The 18,705-nt window shown below is 49.3% G+C and overlaps 1 protein-coding gene across 2 annotated transcripts in view; it reads left to right on the top strand.

Annotated features, from left to right (window-relative positions):
• The window catches only part of Il6r (interleukin 6 receptor), a 48,023-nt gene extending 30,091 nt beyond the window's left edge, over nucleotides 1-17,932 (top strand). For both annotated transcript variants that reach the window (XM_060367483.1, XM_060367488.1), the window contains exons 7-10: nucleotides 8,665-8,708; nucleotides 9,691-9,766; nucleotides 10,642-10,741; nucleotides 14,692-17,932. In XM_060367483.1, the coding sequence (XP_060223466.1) occupies nucleotides 8,665-8,708; nucleotides 9,691-9,766; nucleotides 10,642-10,741; nucleotides 14,692-14,917 (446 nt within the window). In that variant the 3' untranslated portion in view covers nucleotides 14,918-17,932. The remainder of the gene's footprint in view (nucleotides 1-8,664; nucleotides 8,709-9,690; nucleotides 9,767-10,641; nucleotides 10,742-14,691) is intronic.
• The last annotated feature ends 773 nt before the right edge of the window (nucleotides 17,933-18,705 follow it).

Genomic DNA, 18,705 nt, shown 5'->3' with positions numbered 1-18,705 from the left:
ACAGACACACACACACACAGACACACACACACACACACACACACACACACACACATGCTGTTTTGTTAGAACCCTGTTTTCTTTCCTGAGGCTTAATATACACTAAAACACTAAAAACTATTCTACCAGTGATCTGCTTCCCTGGCCCAGCCCAGAAACAGCTTCTTCACAGAAATTGTGTTGGCTGAGTGTGGTGGAGGCAGAGGCTCTGAGTTCAAGGTCAGCCTGATCTACATAGTAAGTTCCTCTTTTAAAACAAACAACTATAACAAACCCCCACAATTTACAAATTTCTTTTTGATTATGATACAGCAATGTTCATGACGTAAGATTTACCTTTAACACGGTTTTGCAGGAGATGTGTGAGGAAGGGCCTCATGTCTTCTGCTCTTCAGCACTGGCTTTATGTCACCTGAGAACTATGATTACAGGCATCACCACCACGCCTTGTAACCACTTCTGTTTGTTCTGCGTTTGGAGGCCGGAGGTCAAGCTGCTGTGTTTTTCCTTGAGTGCTACCCCCATCAGTTTTTGCTGGGAGCTTTCCTCTTGGCCTGCTGCTTGCTGGGCAGAGGAATCCTGGGATGCTCCTGGCTCCACCTCCCTACCCTAAGATCACAGGGTGGGCCTCCCATGCCTGTTTGTGTTCTAACAGGGGTTCTGGGGATTGAGCCTGCAAGGCCAGCCCCGATTTTAACCCTTGTTCGGTTAAGAACATTCATAATGCTGCCCGCCAGCCTCCACCTCCATCTCCAGATCTTTTGCATCCTGCAGAGTTGGATCCTGTGGATCTTAAGCAATCATTTCCCATCCCGCCCCTTCCCTAGCTCCTAGCAACATCCATTCTACTTTCTGTTTCTGAGTTTGACTGCTTTAAAGACCTCAAGTAAGTGGGTTGTACGGAAACCTTTTGGGTCTGACTCATCATCTGTCTTAGCAGTGTCTGCGAGGTCCACTTGGACTGGCTCAGGTTAGAGCTTCCTTTCTGCTAGAGGCTGGGGCGGGTCCTGCTGTACACAGGCATTTGACACTTGGGCTGCCTCTGCCTTCTGGTGTGTGACTGCTGCTGCTGTGAATCATCCACTGAGCACTTGAGTTCAATCCCCTGTGTACACACACAGGCGTGGGACAATTTACAGTGTCACAGGGTAACTGGCTGCGCTGCTTTCTGTAGCAGCTGTACCTTGTTTGAGAGCTCACAAAGATTGCTCTTCCCCCCCCACCCCGCCCACTTTTTATTTTTTATTTTTCTAGAAACAGAAAACAGAAACAGGGTAACTGTTTCTGTCCTAGAATGCACAATGTAGACTCTGCTGGTCTCAAACTCACAGAGATCTACTTGCCTCTGCCTCCCAAGTGATGGGATTAAAAAGGTTCTATTTTCTCTTCAATTCACCAACACTAGCATTCTCTCTGTCTCGTGTGTATGTGTGTGTGTGTGTGTGTGTGTGTGCATGTGTGCATTTCCCAGGTTGGCCTCAGTCTTCTCACCTCACTCCCTGTAGCTAGGACAACAGGTATCTACCCTGTACCTGGCGTCCACTTTTCTTTAATACCTGCTGTTTCTGATTTGTTTTGTTGAGACGGGGCCTACAAGCATGCACTGCCACATTTCACTATTGTCTCCCGAAATGTCTGTTCGGGTGGAAAGATCGTTCTCACGTGAGCCCATCACTGGCCTGGATGCTCTCACTCTGCCCCAGGCAGCAACCTCACTGAGCCTCCCAGGACGCTCTGCGCTCCGAACTCTCCTGGGGTTCCCAGAGGCCCTGCGTTGCTTGGGCTGCTCCAAGTCGCAGGCTCTGGCTGTAGGGGATGGTCGGTGGGTTCCTCTCCCATCTAGTGTCCTGGCCTTGAATCTCTGGTAGAAGGTGGTGTCCTGGAATGTTGGGGTGGGGGCCACCTGGCCTACCCTGGGTGCAGTCTTAGATTTCCCAGTTAAGGGCTTCACACGCAAGTGGCCAACGTGAGTCTATACAGAGCCCTTGCCTCCTCACACAGAGGACGCAAGCCAGAGACCAAATTGCTCCTGCGTGGAGGTGGGATGCAGGCGCTGTAAGCCATCAAGGTGGCTAAGACTGAATGGGGTGGGGTACAAGGCAGGGGGCTCGGAGGGTCTTAGGCTACAGGGCATAGGTTGGAGCTTGGCAACTGGTTCTGTAAAGTGAGACAGGCTAGAGTTGGAAGTTAGGCCCACTCACGTCATAAAGCGTTCCTTGGCTGTTGGGCTGCTCCTAGCTTAGTGATAGCTGAGGACTCTGGGACACAGAGGTCATAGGAAGCACACTGGACATGAGAATCAGGTTGGATGTTGTTGTTAAAGGTGATTGACATCCTGAAGCCTCAGTCTTGGATCTGTGAAGTGGAGATGGCCCCTCAGGGGCTTCCGAGTCCACTGTCAAAACAGTCTTCATAGACCACGAGTGGAAAGCATGATGCAGTTAGCAAGGTGGGATGGGCTGGGACAGGTCAAGGGAACCCTGTGCAGTGGGGGTTGGGGTGGGGACGGAGGACCAGAGACCCCTCAGAGGTGCTCTCCCGATGGCCATCCTGAGCCTGCTGAACCAGAATCCAGAGGGGTGAGTGAGGTGGGTAGTTTGAAGATCTTTTGTGGTGATCTTAATATGGCGGTGGTGTGAGGAATGCTCTTGGATGGGATCATGGCTCAGAGTTCTGTTACTGGGCTGGGAGGTGGCCATGGGTGGCTCTGGCAGAGGGGGCTCAGGAGCTTGGGAGTCTGTGGCAGCTGCACGTCAAGGCTGTGGACCCAGCACAGTTTTCTGTGGACAGGGACTCCCCAGAGCTTCCAGAGAGGGAATGCCCTAGGATTGTGGATTCCCTACAGCCCGTTTCTAAAGGAATGTGAGGCAAAGTGGCTAGGAAGGCCAGTTAGGGAGCTGGACATGGTCTGTTGTCGCTTGGTTGAAACAGGGGGATCGGGAGTTGGAAGCCATGCACAATACAGTTATTTTATACTTCAAGAAAACTCCCTAACTCTCTGTCATAGTCTCCAAGATGGGGACTACATAGACTGGAGGTTAGTACTTCAAGGCATGAGGAAGCAAGTAGTCTATAAGCCCACTGCCTCAGTTTCCCTGCTTTAGGAAACAAAAATCAACAGAGGAAAATGGCGAAGGGGAGTCCAAATCCATGCCACCCCTAGTACCTTCATAGAAGGCCGTGAGGTAAAGTGTAGAACAGGGTTGTAAGTTAACCGAGAGAGACTATAGCCGCTGGAGGCTATAGAAAGCCTGGCCATGTCTCCTCCGTTGTCTCTGGTTTTGTTACAGAAAGTGTTTTCTGTTGAGTCTGGCCTGAGACAGTCGGGTTTTAAAGATGCTGAAAGAGGAATGGATCAGGTGGTTTGAGGAATGTAAGGTCCCCATTCACTGGTGCCTGTTGGAGTTCTTTGCCCCTTGGTCCATTTTGTTGATTGATGAAGAGTGGAAGCTTTGTGCCTCCTTCCTTCTTTCTTTTCTCCTTCCCTTCTTCCTTTTCTCTTTCGTCCTACCTTCCTGGTCTTAGTTTGGTTTCTGTTGCTGTGCTAAAACACTGACTAGAAACAACTTGAGGAAAAGGGGTTTATTTGGCTTTCATTTTCAGGTCACAGTCCAGCGTCAAGGGAAGCCAGGGCAGGAACCTTGAGGCAGACACAAAGCAGAGGTTTGGAGGAATGGTGCTCACTGGCTGGCTCGCCATGGCTTTTCAGCCTGCCTTCTGACCGCCTGCCCCGCCCTCCCACATTAATCAAGAAAGTGTCCCCACAGACTTGCCATTAGGCCCCTCTACAGAAAGCATTGTGTCAGCTGAGGTTCACTTTTCCCAGATGATACTGACTTGTGTCAAGTTAACTTAAAGAATTAAATTTGTTCTTTAGATAAACTCCCTGCGTAGCCCAGGCTGGCCTGAAACTTGCTATTGCTATGTAGCTTGAGCCAGTCTTGAACTCTAGATCCTCTTGCCTCAGCCTCATGTAGTTATTAATCTACTCACGTCTCTGGGGCCAAAGGGCAACTTGTGAGTGTTGGTTCTCCCCTTCCTCTGTGTGGGTTCTGGGAATCGAACTCAGGCCCACCAGGCTCGTTAGCAAGCATTCAATCCGCTAGGTCGTCTTGCCTGTATTCCAGGCATAGGCCACCGTACCTGGCTTACTGTCCTTTCTTTGGAGGTCAGCTTCAGCCCTGACTCCTGTGTGCCTGTTAAGCACACTAATTTTTTTAAGTGAAAAGGATGGGGGCGGGACCTTCAGCAGGAGGTCACAGTGGCTGTCAGGGCTGGGGCTGCCCCAGAAAGCTGAGTCCCCATGGCCTAGACTGCTGTAGCTCCGGCTCCCCATAGCACCCTTGCTGGAACTTCTGCAGGTTAAAAAGTGCTCTGGGGGGCTGGAGAGATGGCTCAGAGGTTAAAAGCACTGGCTACTCTTCCAGAGGTCCTGAGTTCAATTCCCAGCAACCACATGGTGGCCCACAACCATCTATAATGAGATGTGGTGCCCTCTTCTGGTGTGCAGGCACACATGCAGGCAGAACACTGTATACATAGTAAATAAACAAATGAATGAGGTCTTCTGGGCTTTGATCTCCAGGGAGGTCTTACCCTGCTGTCTCCTCAGTGTGCCCTTCCCCACTTTTTTCTTCCCTTTGTGCCTTTTCTGCACTTTTCTCTAACCTTCCATTCCCCTGGTGTCTCAGCTGTCCCTACTGCGTCACCTGCGCCTGGCACACATTGCTTATCTGGAGTTAGACGGTCATGCGTGTAATGCTGGCTTTGTCCCCTGTCAGTGTGACTTTGGGGAAGTCCCTAACTCAGCTCCAGTTTGGTTATTTGTCCCTTAGGAGTACTAACAGCTGTCTAAAACTCAAACCCAGAACCTGTCTCTCAGAGCCTTGAGCCTTCAGTGACATGGAGAGTGGAGTTACACAGAGCAGGCTGTGCACTGGCTTTCACCCAGGACCCCACCGTACCTTCCCAGCTCCTCCTGCCTCCAACCTCCCCAGTGTGGGATGAAAGGAGTGTCCCCAGGCAGGTCACCATGCCCAGTTTATCCAGGACCCCAGATCTGAAGTAGACATTTTAAAGCTTTAAAAAATGTTCGTTATGGAGATAGGCAGGCTTGGTTTAAATGCCACTTTGGGAGCGAAGGGGACACTTCCTGGGGAGAGACAGGGTTGTTGGGGCCTTCAGGCTGTCAGTCTAGTTCCAAGTACAGTAGAAGACCCCATCTCAAGGGACGGAGACAGTGACAGAGCAGGGGAGGGAGGGAGTAGGAGTAGGGGAGGGTGCTTGATGTTTTCTTTCCTCCACAAACTTGCATGGGCGCGCACACATACACACACACACACACACACACACACACAGAAAGAGAGAAGTAAATATACAAAAATTACAGCTTTGCTGCTTTTTGCTAACTTTGAGAAAATTATTTTCCTTTTTCTTGCCTCAGTTTTCCTATCTTTAAGTTTTCTTCCTTCCTTCCCTTCCTCCCTCCATCCCTCCCTCTCTTCCTCCCTCCCTCCTTTCTTTCTTTCTTTCTTTCTTTCTTTCTTTCTTTCTTTCTTTCTTTCTTTCTTTCTTTCTTTCTTTCTTTCTCTTTCTCTCTCTCTCTCTCTCTCTCTCTCACTCTCTCTCTCTCTTTTTCTTTTTTGAGATAGAGTTTTTCTGTGTAGCCTTGGCTGACCTGGACTCCCTTTGTAGACCAGGATGGCCTCGAACTCACAGAGATCCACCTGCCTCTGCTTCCCTGAGTGCTGAGATTACAGAGCCTAACTCTATCTTGAAATTTTAAAAAAATGTGTTTAGGGCTGGAAAGATGGCTCAGTGATTAAGAGTGCTGTCTGCTCTTGCAAAGGACCTGGGTTCAAGTCCCAACACCCACGTGGCAGCTCACAACTGTCTGTAACTCCAGTTCCAGGGGATCTGACACCCTCACACCAATTCACAGAAAATAAAATAAAATAAATAATTAAAAATGTATTTACTTTCAGTATTTGCTATATGTGAGTGTAGGTGTGTGCAAACCACAACACACATATGGAGGTCAGAGGACAACTTCCAGGAACGGATTCTTTCCTCCCCCGTGATCTCTGCAGATGGACCTTCAGGCTTACGTGCTGGCAGTCTCCTGCTTGTTTTAAATTTTATTTGATGTGTATGGGTGTTTCCTGCACATATGTGTGTGTACCACGTGGGTGCTGGTGCCTATGGAAGTCAGAAAGTACATTGGATCCCCCGGAACTGGAGTGACAGTTGGGTGAGTGCTGGGAACTGAGCAAACAGGTTCCCTGCAAGACTAGCCATCTCTCCAGCCTCATGCCCTATCTTTAAAGGGAGGATTCCCGGTGAGGTGATGGCTCACCTCTGTAACCAAGCACTTGAGAAGCTGAAACAGGAGGATTGCTGTGAGTTTCAGAGCAGCCTGGGCTCCAGAATGAGACTGCGTTTCAAAGATCAAAACGATAAGGACAGAAATGCCAGGCACGATGTCCTATGCCTGAAATCCCAGCACATGGGAGGCAAAGGCAGGAAGATCAACCCAAGTGAGTTCCAGGACAGCTGAGATAAAATGTGGGACTTTGTTTCAAAACCAAACAATAACCAGAAACTAACCCCTTGAATGCACATAACTGTGGGGAACCCAGCATGTGGTGGTTCAGACCTATAGTCAGGGAAATTGAATTAGCTTTGATCCTAGCACTCCCGAGGCAGAGGCAGGTGGAACTCTGTAAATTCAAGGTCAGCCTGGTCTACAGAGCAAGTTCCAGGACAGCCAGAGCTACACAGAGAAACCCTGTCTCAAAAATAAAATTGAATTTAAGGTCAAAGGTCAGCCTGCTGTACATAGTAAGTTCCAAGCTATCATAGGCTATAGAGAGACCCTGTCTCACAAAGCTAATCCGTCCATGCACACATGTATACAGTCCCTGGTGGGACATATTGTCAGGGTTCTGAGGCCTGTCGTGATGGGATGGGGCCAGAAACATGCCATGTGTTGAACTCGCCTGGGTCTGGGCTGAATGGCCGGCAGCGCTTGGGTGTACTTTTCTGTTTACTGCTGCCTTCATCTCCTGGTTTTAACTGCTAATCTAGCACCTCTTGACCCCGTGCTCTGTTTGTTCTTCCTACCCTCTTCTGAGGGTTGAACTGTTCTTATGCTAACTTGGGAGGAGCAGAAAGGTATGAGATGGCGTGTCCTTGCCACAGTTTGAAGTTCAGTTTTGAGTTAATTTGCTGTGTGAACTTAGATAAATCGCTTCCCTTCTCTGGGCCTATTTCCTTTTTCTACAGTGAGGAGGGTGGGTGGGTTCTTTCTTTCAGGCTTCCAGTGTTGCTGCGTGCTTGTCTCTCCTTCTGAGGATGGCGTAACCCACTGTAATTCTCTCCCAAGCAGAAACAGGGTCACTCTGTCCTCTACCCCTTAGTGATCTGTTATTCTGCTCCTGAGCTGGGGGGCTGAATGTTTTATACTTGGTGTTATTTTTAACTTCTTAGTGGAAAAATGATGCCATGACAAGAAAATCTGAGTCATTGCATCTCGTGCCCAGTGAGGTTCAGAGCCGGTCCCACAGGCCCAGCTCAGCCTTGATCCTGGTCCTCCTCTTAATTCAGGGATTTCTGTGGAAGGCAGTTCCCAAGAGGCCGTGGCCTCTGCCACAGCTGTCCCCATCCTTCTTTATCAGGGTGTCCTTGGTCCTAGTTACTGATCTTTTATATCAGTTACTGATCTTTTATATATTTTATGAATTGAGCTCAAAGAATTGCTGTTAGAGTGCTTATATCTTGCGATGTGTACCCTGGCCCCCTTCCTGTGTGTCTGTTATAATATATGATAATATGAACATGAGTTTCAGGAACTATGGGTTAAAGAATACATATATCGTTTTCCCATACACTATGTTATGTCTTCAACATTTTTCTAAAGTATCTATTTTCAGTTTTATTTACTTTTAAAGATTTATCTCTTCTTTTTTTCATTTTAATTTCATGGCTGTTCTGCCGGTGCCTGTGCACCGTGTCCCTGCAGAGGCTGGTAGGATGGACTGGAGTTAGAGGGTTCTGAACCAACATGTGGGTGCTGGGAATCAAACCCGGGTCTTCTGGAAGAGAAGCCAGTGCTCTTAACCACTGAGCCATCTCTCTAGCTCCCTCAAAGTTTTATATTTGAGACACTGTCTTATTGTGTAGGCCTGGCTGGCCTGGGTTGCTCTATGTAGACCAGGCTGGCTTTGATTTTCTAAGTTCTGGGTTTAAAGGGGTGAACCCTGATGTTTTATTTTTAGTAGATACAGAATAGTCAGGTATATTTGTGGGTACGTGTAACGTTTTGATACACATTACATCAAGCAACATGCAACAGATTTTTTTCCAGGCTACTGTCTCATATGGCTCTATCATAATTGACATAGCTACTCCTCTAGTGTTACAGAGTTCCTTATTCCTAGCATTTTACTCTGAAAAACAGTAACATTGTAGATTATATTGAATGTTTGTTTCTGAGACAGGCTCTCCTGTACTACTCTCAAATTTGGGGCTCCCCTTCCTCTCAGTTTCCTGAGTGTTAGGATTGCAGGTGTGCCACCATACCCAGCTCACTGTGATGCTCTGTGTTGATCTGACTGGGCTCCAGGGTCCTTGAGTCACTAACTCAACCCTTACTTCTACCGGCAGAACCCAGGAGCACTCCCGCAGGGATCCTCGGGAACCCCACTCAGGTGAGCTTGCCTTCAGAAAGGGCCAGGGCAGGAAGGGTCCCTAGAGTCTGGTTTCAGTGCCAGCTGGGTCTTCTAGAGGTATGGCTGGGCCAGTTCTCTGTCCCTCGAAGCTGTAAATCGTCCTCTGCCTGGCTCTGGTGGCTACTGTCTCATCCTGAGCTCTTTGGACACCACCAACGGCTTAGTCTGAGCCCTGATTCAACTTATCTTCGTTCTCCCTTGTGGCAGCCTGGTATCATGAAGTATTGGAAAGAGGATTACGGCTGAAGCTGCTTAACAAATTCCTTTACTAATCCAATTTCCCACCCAAGTCTATCTCCTCTCGGTGGTCCTTACTTCCCACAACAAGAAGCTGGAATCTTTGTTCCTCTGCCCCCAAAGCACGAAGAAGGAAGCAGGGGTCTGGGCTTCACATGCAGGCTTCACAGGGCTGTCGTAGAAGGGATGTCCTCAGGGGCTGTCCTTGTGGGGCTTTCTGGTGCCTTCATGGGCAGAGGCGAGTGAGTCTTTGCTTCTCAGGCTAGAGAAGCTCCAGGCAGGTCTTGGGGAAACTGACACTAGCTGAGTACTGGCCACTCACCCGTTCCACTATATGGGTAAAAATCTCTGAGATGCAGAAGTTCAGAGTAAGTCTACCTGGACTCAGAAATCTGCCCATCAGGTGGCTAGCTAATGAGAGGTGGAGTTGGGATCCTAGGATGGGCTTTCCCAGCTGCTGCCACTGTGCCCAGCAACAGACCACGGGCAGCTGCCATGTTTCCTGAGCATGTCCTCTGTGCCTTCGGCACAGCCAGGGGTGGCAAGAACTCTTCACCTGGGGTAGGGAAAGTGAGCGCAGGACGAACACCAATGACAGGTAGATGGTTGATGATGGCCGGCACAGGGACGGTCAGGACACAGAGAGGAGGTGATGGCTTGCAGAAGACACGTGGAAGTGAGAATGAATGTCAGGCAGGCTGACAGTGAGGGTCATCTCTCCTAGATCTCTGATGAGGACTATTTCTATGACGATGACGAATATTGGTACAGAAATTCTATGGAAACAACAAACAGCCCGGGTAAGTGGTATTCCTCTGGCCAGGAGAAAAGCTCACTTGGGAGTCTTAGCAGAGGATGAAAGGGCCTTGAGCATGCTAGGCAAACCTGCTACCAGCGAGCTACACCACCAGCTTGTCTTCCGTTACTCCATAATTGTCATTGTTTACTAAGACACAATGAGGCCCAGGAGAAGAGTGGGCTATATCAGAAAGCTAACAGTATGCTTGAGCAGACTAGGAACATTATTTCTGGACACTGAAATGGAGGCTCTGTGCATGGAAACTCCTTTGCATAGCTGCACTGGCCCAGCCATGGGTGTGGCCTCTCACTGGACTCATCAAGGTTCCTAGGGACTGGGAAGCAAAGGGGCTTAGCAAAGGTAAACAGGACATTCTGAGCAGGAAGGGAGATCCATGGAGAGCCCTGAGGAGAAGGGACACGGCATGTCTGGAGCTTGAGTGCCAAGTTGGGTGTAGGCGAGAGATGACACTCCAGTGGAGAAATGGCTTCCAAATGCTTATTGAGAGCCCCTGAGCCCCCTGACCCAGTCCTAGGGCCTCCACCAGCATGGAGCCCTCAGAGCCTCTGTCTCTCATGCCTTCTGTCTGGAGCTAGGGTAAAGGATACAGGAGAGCTACTTCGGGAGAGAATGGCTCCTGGGTTGGCTACCCGCTGGAATCAGCCCATGTGAGCCCATGGGTGGTGCAGTCACCGTGCCTGCAGTGGCTCTTCAGAGCAGGCTTTGGCCAACCAGATGGCAGCTTTGCTGCCTTCCAGAGCTGCCTCTGCTTCTAGTACCCACCAACTGACCCTCTTTTCTCTCTTTCCTTCTTTCTCTCCTGCCATCCTTAATCCCCTCCCTTCCTTTTCTCCATCACTCCCCTGCTGCCCACAGCTTCAGTGCAAAAATCTTCCTCCATATCCCAGCCCACGTTCCTGGTAGCGGGAGGAAGCCTGGTGTTTGGGTTGCTCCTCTGTGTCTTCATCGTCCTGAGGTGAGATGGGGCCTGGGGCTCGGTGCTGCACTCTTGTGGTTTTCATCCTTCTGCCCCTATGGTTGTCAGAACCTAAGGAGCTTTGCTCACTGGTTTCATAATGTGTGTTAATTCAGCAGATGAACCCACAGCACATGTTGAGTCCTGGGTCAGGTGCTGCTGGAGGCCAGGGCACAGGACAGGACAAACAACATCATTCTGAACTAGTTACAATATTTCATTCTGATAATTTTTTTTTTTTAACCTCCCTTCAAGACAGGGTTTCTCTGTGTAGCCTTGGCTGTCCTGGAACTCACTTTCTAGATCAGTCTGGCCTCGAACTCACAGAGATCCGCCTGCTTCTGCCTCCCTGAGTGCTGGGATTACAGGCATGTGCCACTGCTCCCAGCTCTGCTATTTCTTAAATAGCTGATGCATCCCAGGCTAAGGCAGGAGGAACCCTGTGAGCTTAAGGCCAGCCGGAGCTACAGAGTGAGACCCAGTCCTCAAATAAAAGATCTCACATTGTTTTGAGTTAGTTTACAATTTTGTGTTGGGCTGTGTTTGCAGCTCTCCTGGAGACCGCGCTGCCCGCAGGCTGCAAGTTAGACACTTGTGTTGGCCATGCTGGGGCCTCTGCGTCCCGCTCATATGCACCACGCTGGGTGTGATCGCCTTCAACTGGATGGCCTCAAAGGCCCTGGGCTTAGTGTTTTCAGAAAGACTATTTTAGAAAGGAAGCTCACTTTCCTCGTTTATCCTTTGTCTCACTTTTTCTTCTGTTACTGTGATGAAACACCATGACCAAAACATCTTGTAAAAGAAAGCATTTAACGAGCAGTTTCCTTACAGTTTCAGGGGCTTAGTCCATCACGGTGGGGAGCATGGCTGGCAGGCAGGCATGATGCTGGAGCTGGGGCTGGAGCTGAGCGCTCACATCTGCTCTGCAGGAAGTGAAGGGTGGGGGTGAGGTGAGGTCTTTTGAAACCTCCAAGCCCTATGGGAGTAACATACCTTCTACAACAAGGCCGCACCCCCTAATCCTTACCAAATAGTTCCACTAACTGGGGAGCAGGCATTTAAACACATGAGCCTGTGGGGGTGGGGGTTATCTCATTCAAGCTTCCACGGTCCTTCCAGTTGATTTGGGGGAAAACAAAAAGAAACAAATCAGAGGTTGTTTCCATGTGGTGTTTAAAAGATCAGTAAGAACTGTGCTTTATAATAGGTAATTTGCTAAGTACTGACAAAGAGAAAAGAAAAAGATCACAGCCATTGTACAATTGAAGCCAGGCACAGGGCAATAGTTACAGGATGCAGCTCCATCGATTTTCACCAAATACACACCAAGCACTCAGCAGCACTTCATGTTCAGAGGAATCATCTTTGAGTTCTGCTCTGCTTTTTTCTTTTTAGGATAGTCTCATGTACCCCAGGCTGGCTTCAAACTTGTGATGCAGCTGAGATCACAACTTCTGATTTTCCTGTCTCTACCTCCTAGTGGGGTTACAGTATCTGCCCTCACACCCAGTATTATTCAGTGCTGGGGATCAAATCTAGAGCAAACGCTAGGCAAGTGTTCTACCACAGAGCTGCCTCTACAGACCCTCTGCATATTTGTGTGTGAGTGTGTGTGTGTGTGAATTTTATATGTATAAATTCTGGGCTCAGCAGTTAAGAGCACTTAATGCTCTTGCCTAGGACCCGACTTGGTTCTCAGCACCTCATTGGGTGGCTTACACCACCTGTAGCTCTAGCCCCAGGGAATCTAATGCCCTCTTCTGGCCTTTTCAGATGCCTGCATTCACATACACACACCCACACACAGGCACACACCTCTAATTTAAAATAATTTTTAAAAATTATGTATACAGTGTTTTGCCTTCATATCTACCAGCATGTCAGAAGAGGGAACCAATGGCTGTGAGCCACCATGCGGTGCTGGGAATTGAACTCAGGACCTCTAGAAGAGCAGCCAGTGCTTTTAACCTGGGAGCCATCTCTCAGCCCCTTAAAATATTTTCTTAAAAATCCCCTAAATCCTACCTATTAAAGAAAATTTTTATGTACTTTGTAAACCTCACATTCATTAGCAATAGGCTTCTCTTGTAAGAACATATACCCAGGTTAACTGTTATCAGTAATTGGAAGATGTTTTGCTTTTATAAACAGCATTGTGTTAGATATCTTTTTTGTTATCCTTTATTTGTTGTTGTTTGTTTGTTTTTGAGACAGGGTTTCTCTGTGTGGCCTGGGCTGTCCTGGATTCACTTTGTAGAGCCAGCTGGCCTCAAACTCAGAGACCTGCCTGCCTCTGCCTCCTACAGTGCTGGGATTACAGGCGTGTGCCACCTTGCCCGGCTTTGTTGGATAGCTTTATGCTTAAAGTTCTTCCATGTTTACATCATTGTCTTGGTCACTGTTCTGTTGCTGTGAAGAGCTACCAGGACCCTGGCAACTCTCATAAGAGAAAGCATTTAATTGGAGGCAGGGAGCATGACAGCAGCAGGTGCTGGAGAAGAAGTCAAGAGCTACGTCCTGATTTTCAGGCAGAGATAGAGAGAGGCCCTGGTCCTGGCTTTTAAAACCTCAAATCCCATCCCATAGTGACACACTTCCTCCAAGGAGGAATGTCTCAATCCCTCTAATCTTTTCATACAGCGCCTCTCCCTAGTAACTAAGCATCCAGATATCTGAGTCTGTGGGAGCCATTCTTATTTACACCAGCACAGTCATTTCTGGGGTATATTCTCAGAGCATGAATTCCTGGGTCAGAGTGTCTGAATGCCTTGTAGTCTGTGGGGTAGCATGTGTGTCCTCAAGCTTTTCACAGGCAGAATTCCACTCAGTGACTGGGCACACTTCCCTTCGAGTCCCTGCTGTGCTCTCTTCCTGTATCCAAGTAGCGTTCTGCAGACTGTTGATGCTGCTTGGATAGCAGGCCAAGAGCCAACGGCAGATTGAGAGCCAGCTGTCAATCATCTCATAACAAGAACAGGAATAATCTGCTGACAGAAAAAGCCCAAGAAAATGCCCAAATCTTGTCTATGACACTGGCTTCTGCTCTACTGTTACAGCCTTTCCTTGTGAAAGTGGCAAGGGATGGAACTGAGGAGGAGGAGGTCACCTTACTCCCACTTCGGGGTCAGTATAGCAAGTCAGCCATAGAGAAGCAAGTCAAAGTGAGGAGAGGAGGCTCTGGTCCAGAGTGTCCAGCCAAAGGCCCTGTGGGCAGGAGCCCCCCTCGTACCTCATACAGATCTTCGTGTGCTTTCTGCATGCTGTCAGGTGACTTCCTCAAGGTTACTGAACCCTGGGCCCAGACAGCACACTGAGGAGGCTGTGATCAGAGCGATGCCTATCTCTTTCCTGCTTACCATTGACTTTCCTGTCAGATGAGTCAACACGTGCCCAGTGGGCCCCCACTGTCAGAGTGTGCCATCTCTCCCTGCTGGGGGTGGGGTGGGCAGAGGTGTCTAGAGACCTGAGGATGGGAGTACTGAAAACAGGACAGGGTAGAGGACGGCTCAGGGCCCACGCAGCCTGTCTTTGGCTGGTTGCTGCAGGCTGGGTGAATGATCTGCCTCCTGTCAGCCTCAGCTGGCCAAAAGTTTCCTTCCCCACTGAATGGATAGAGAACTGATGCTATGTGCCTAACGGGCAGCCTCTGGCACAGGGCAGATTGAGGGGCTGACAGGTGACTCTTGGCATATTTAAAGGAACACTCATTTCTTTTTGTAAACGAGACCAGTGAGATACAGTCTTGAGGTGATTTTGAAACTCACAGCTCTTCGGGCTGTTGTGGGACCTCTGGCCATGGACTGGGAGCCAAGTAGTCAGCCTTCTGTAAGCCGAACCTAGGCACAGTTAACCCAGCAAGGCAGCCCACTGTGGCCAGTGTTTCTCACCAGGATGCTGGCCTGGGAGGGTGCTAACCTCTGCGTGTCTGTTTCTGTGGGTTTTTCTTAAAGGCTCAAGAAGATGTGGAAGTCACAGGCTCTGAAGGAAAGCAAGACGAAGTCTCCCCCGACGTCTTCCCTAGGACAGCTGAAGCCGACCTTCCTCCTGCTTTCTCTGCTCACACCAGCGAGGCCCCACAACAGCTCTGGGTCTGACAACACCTTAAGCCACAGCTGCCTGGGTGTGAGGGATGCAGCTTTTGACACCAGCAACACAGACTACTCATTCCCCAGATAGCGTGTGGATGGGACCTTGGCAGCTGGCACCTTGGCAGCCGGCACGGTACCGGGAGATCAGCACAGACTTCCCACTGCCATTCCCGTTCCAGGGTTAGGGGTGGGGGTCGGGGCTGAGCTTCACTCTCCCACGAGAGCCTTGCAAAGGTTCTGCGTGGTGAAGCCTGGTGTGCTGTGCAGGCGCAGATGGAAGGGTTGCGAGGACCACAGCCAGCATGGAGAGAGCCTTGGAGGGCTGGCTGCAGAGAGGTGCTCCTGTCTCTGCCCCTGCTGGTGGTTGGCGAGCTGCACCCTCGGGATAGCCTCAGGGAACGGTGCCAAGGTCTGCCCGGCTGCCTAGCGCAGGCTCCCGCCCCAGCCTAGCTTTCAGCTTGAACTTTTAAAATCCAAGCACCTTTGACATTCTCTTTTCCTAGGCCAGCAAGGCCGGGGAGGAAGGAAGCTCATTCCTGCTTTCCTTCTCAACGCCACCGTCGAAGCCACTTGTGGTGGTTGCTGTCTCAGGGCCGGATGGTTTTAAGTGGAATGACAGTTTCTCATAAGTGTCTTTCAAATGTGAACAGTGATCCTAGGCACTGCTGACTGCAGGGGTTTACTCCTTTGATCTCAGGACTTGAGCAGAGAAGCAGAAGGAGGTAGAAGAGGGCGGGTGCCCACCGTCTGTGTTGTACCTGAGGGAGACACAGCCTCTGAAAACATGTTTTCTGTCCCCCTGCCCTCAGCGGAGACAGCACAGAGGCCCAGAAAATAGCTCCTCCACTCCAAGCTTGCCCATACTGGTTTCAGCTGGACTTGAGCTACTAGGAAAGATGACACTCATACAGAAAGAAAACCCTCACTGGCAAGAAGGCACTTGGAGTTTGCTTCTTAGAGAACCGTTGGCTGTTCTCTTTCCATGCTGGAAGGTCACTGCTCTCTGCAAGCTAGGGTACCCCTGAGGGGTGAGTGCGCATTCAAGTCAAGTGAAAATCGAGAAGAAGGACTGTTTCCTATCACAGAAACGACTTTGGTTTCGTTTTCTTTTTTTTTTTTTCTTTTTCTTTTTTTTGTCTTAAAAGGCATAAAAATAGCCTGTGTGTACTCTGCTTCAGGGAATGAGCCATTGTGAATGCTCCCCAGGCTTAGGCAGGAAGGGTGTTTGCTTCCTGCTGCTTCTCACTGCCATCTCAGTTCAGTGGCCCTGAAGCAAGGGTTGCCTCAGTAGCTTTGCCCTGGGTCTCTGAGAATCCAGTGGTGTTAGTGGTGACCCAGGAGACCACAGAGTGGCGCTGTGATTAAGGGAGCTGGGCAGCTAAGAGCCCCTGACATTTTCCATGTCACAAAACTGCTGGTAGCTTACCTTTCCAGAAAATGACACAGCAGAGCACAAAGGCTGTCACATCGTGGGGTCTGCTGGCCAGCTCCGAAGGGCCAGCGACTAGAGCTGGTAGTTATTTCTTTTTGAGCTTTGTACATTTCAGGGTCTGTTGCTGGTTGCTGTCTTAGAAAAGCGCTGTTAAATGGACAACAATCAAGCAGGTTTTTTTTTTTTTCTTCTTTATTAAGTTTCTGGGACTCAAGAGTAACAACAATAACAAAAAAATGCTGTGAAAGGGAAATATTAGAATTAGTGTTTTGCAGGGGAGAGGTGACTGTGCCCACGCACAGTTCTTCAGTTCTTCATATGGCTTTGCCCGTACGCTGTTACCAAAGCCAGGCAGAGCAGGCTGGCGGAAGATTGAAATCCAGATAGCTCATTATCTCTGAAAGCTAGGTAGCTTTGATCTCCACGTTGTTATTGCTTTCACTATTATTGTAACAGCACAGCCCCCCCCCCCGCCCCTCATCAAAAGGTGCTTTTTCCTTTTGACTTTTCATAAGCTAATGTCAGGGAAGTGTGTTTCATCTGGGCCCCAGGCTTGCTGCGGTACACAGGTGTACGCCCTCAGCTGCTTCTGGCCTCAAATCTGTGCCAGCTGAATGGGTGTCCCCATCCTTTGGGCATTCTTAATGGAGTTTCTGCAGCCCAAAGGCTGCTTGTTAACAGTGACATCATCATTAACACACTGGGTCAGCCACCTGGCAGCCAGATGTGCAGGGTCCCGGAAGAGCAGAACACACTGGCTCAGGTTCTAAGGTGATCTTTGGTTCTTATGGCATTAGCAAAATAGCTTTAGGATATTTGCAAGGAGAAGCCTTGGCCACACCCACGATGTTTGGTGACAGTGCTTTCTCTCTGAGATCTCACATTTACACCTCTCCCCTAGCTGAAAGTTCACACTGAATCTGTCCTATGTCTCTGATGTCTCAGGAGAAAGGAAACTAGTGTGGGATTGGGTTGTGTGGAGTGGAGTGCGGCAGGGTGGGCTAGGGTTGGCTACAGGAGCAGCTTTAAGGAATGCCTGGCTGCCTGGGTTCTGAGCTGCAGGGTTCCCTAGCCACTCTTAGTGGCTGACCTAGTTGGGAAGGCTTCATTCTCACACTCAACTGCAGGTGGAGGTGGTGAGAAATGTGTTTTCATCTGGAGAGGCAGGAGCATCCCAAGAGCCTTTTCCATGCTCCAGCCTGCTGCTGGGGATGGTGTGTGGAGAGGGCAGGCCAGCTGGCTCAGGTCCGAGGGCTGGTAACTGTCTACCAATGGTCTCTCCAGCCTGTAGTCCTGGTGCGGTTTCGTGCCAGTTCCAGGAAGTTTCTATAGCAACTGTACTGCTTATTATGGAACACTGCCAGCTTTGTGAAGAAACACTTGGATGGAGATCCTGTTTGCAGGAATGGGGATGGTGTGCAGCAAACTGAAACAGACAGAGACTTTTTTGGCTAGAGATCACATCTGTTAAGCAGAATACCTCAACGCTACATGTTCTTCTTCTTCTTTTTTTTTTTTAAACAATATTTTTAAGGATTTTTTTTTTCTGTCTGTGTGACCCGCAAGCTAGTACCTAGACTGTTTTTGTAAAGTACCCCCTCCCTTTTGGCCACTATTTGCTTTAAAGTGAAAAGTGTAACTGTTTGAAATAAATATTTTTTTAAAATTGCACTTGAGATGTACTTTTGCTTTGGGATCCTTTTCATTAAAAGGAAGACCTCTTATGATTAGTGAGGAGTAAAGAATGAGGAAGGCTAAATAATTAAATAGGACTATTTTGAGGGGCTCACTCCTATAATCCTGACACTAGGAAGGTAGAGATGGGAGGATTTCTCCAAGTTTGAGGCTAGTGAGACCCTCTACTTCACATACATACACACACACACACACACACACACACACAGCCATGGAGTAGCAATTTCTCAAAAGGCTTTAGTTAAAGTTTTTCTCAAACAGAGCCCTGGGATTTCTGGAAGGGGACTACATGTCTGTCACATTTACATCACTCAGCATTACTGGGTGGTGGGCATGTTGGAAGGGAGAAGGAAGGGCCACTACTTGGGCATCCACTGAACTGTAGAGGTGGTAATGGCATCCGGAGAGCTTCCCTGAACCCGTGGTCATCAGATGGCTGAGTCTGTCCCCCACTCAGAAGGATCTTGGGCAAGAAAAACCTGGGCCCCAGCTGTATCTGTGGTCCAAACAATGGTTTGGTTTGCTATCATATGGTTGCTTTGCAGGTAAGAGCAGGCTTGGGGAGAGGTCACTTTGGGCAAAGGCCCCAACCCAGACAACGCTGGAGTTGGGTAGCACCCTGGACGGCTCAGGGAGAGCATAGCTGCTCTTCCCTTGAGGCTGCTCCTTGCCGTGTAGAAAGTAACACAGACACCAGCTATCTCTGGGGTGGCCAGGCTGTGTGGGTCGTGTGGAGATGGGGCCATGGA

This window comes from Meriones unguiculatus, chromosome 1 (genome assembly GCF_030254825.1).
Source record: "Meriones unguiculatus strain TT.TT164.6M chromosome 1, Bangor_MerUng_6.1, whole genome shotgun sequence".
Lineage (NCBI taxonomy): Eukaryota > Metazoa > Chordata > Mammalia > Rodentia > Muridae > Meriones > Meriones unguiculatus.
The sequence above is the reverse complement of the archived record's forward strand: the minus strand, read 5'-3'. Positions and strand labels throughout refer to the sequence as shown.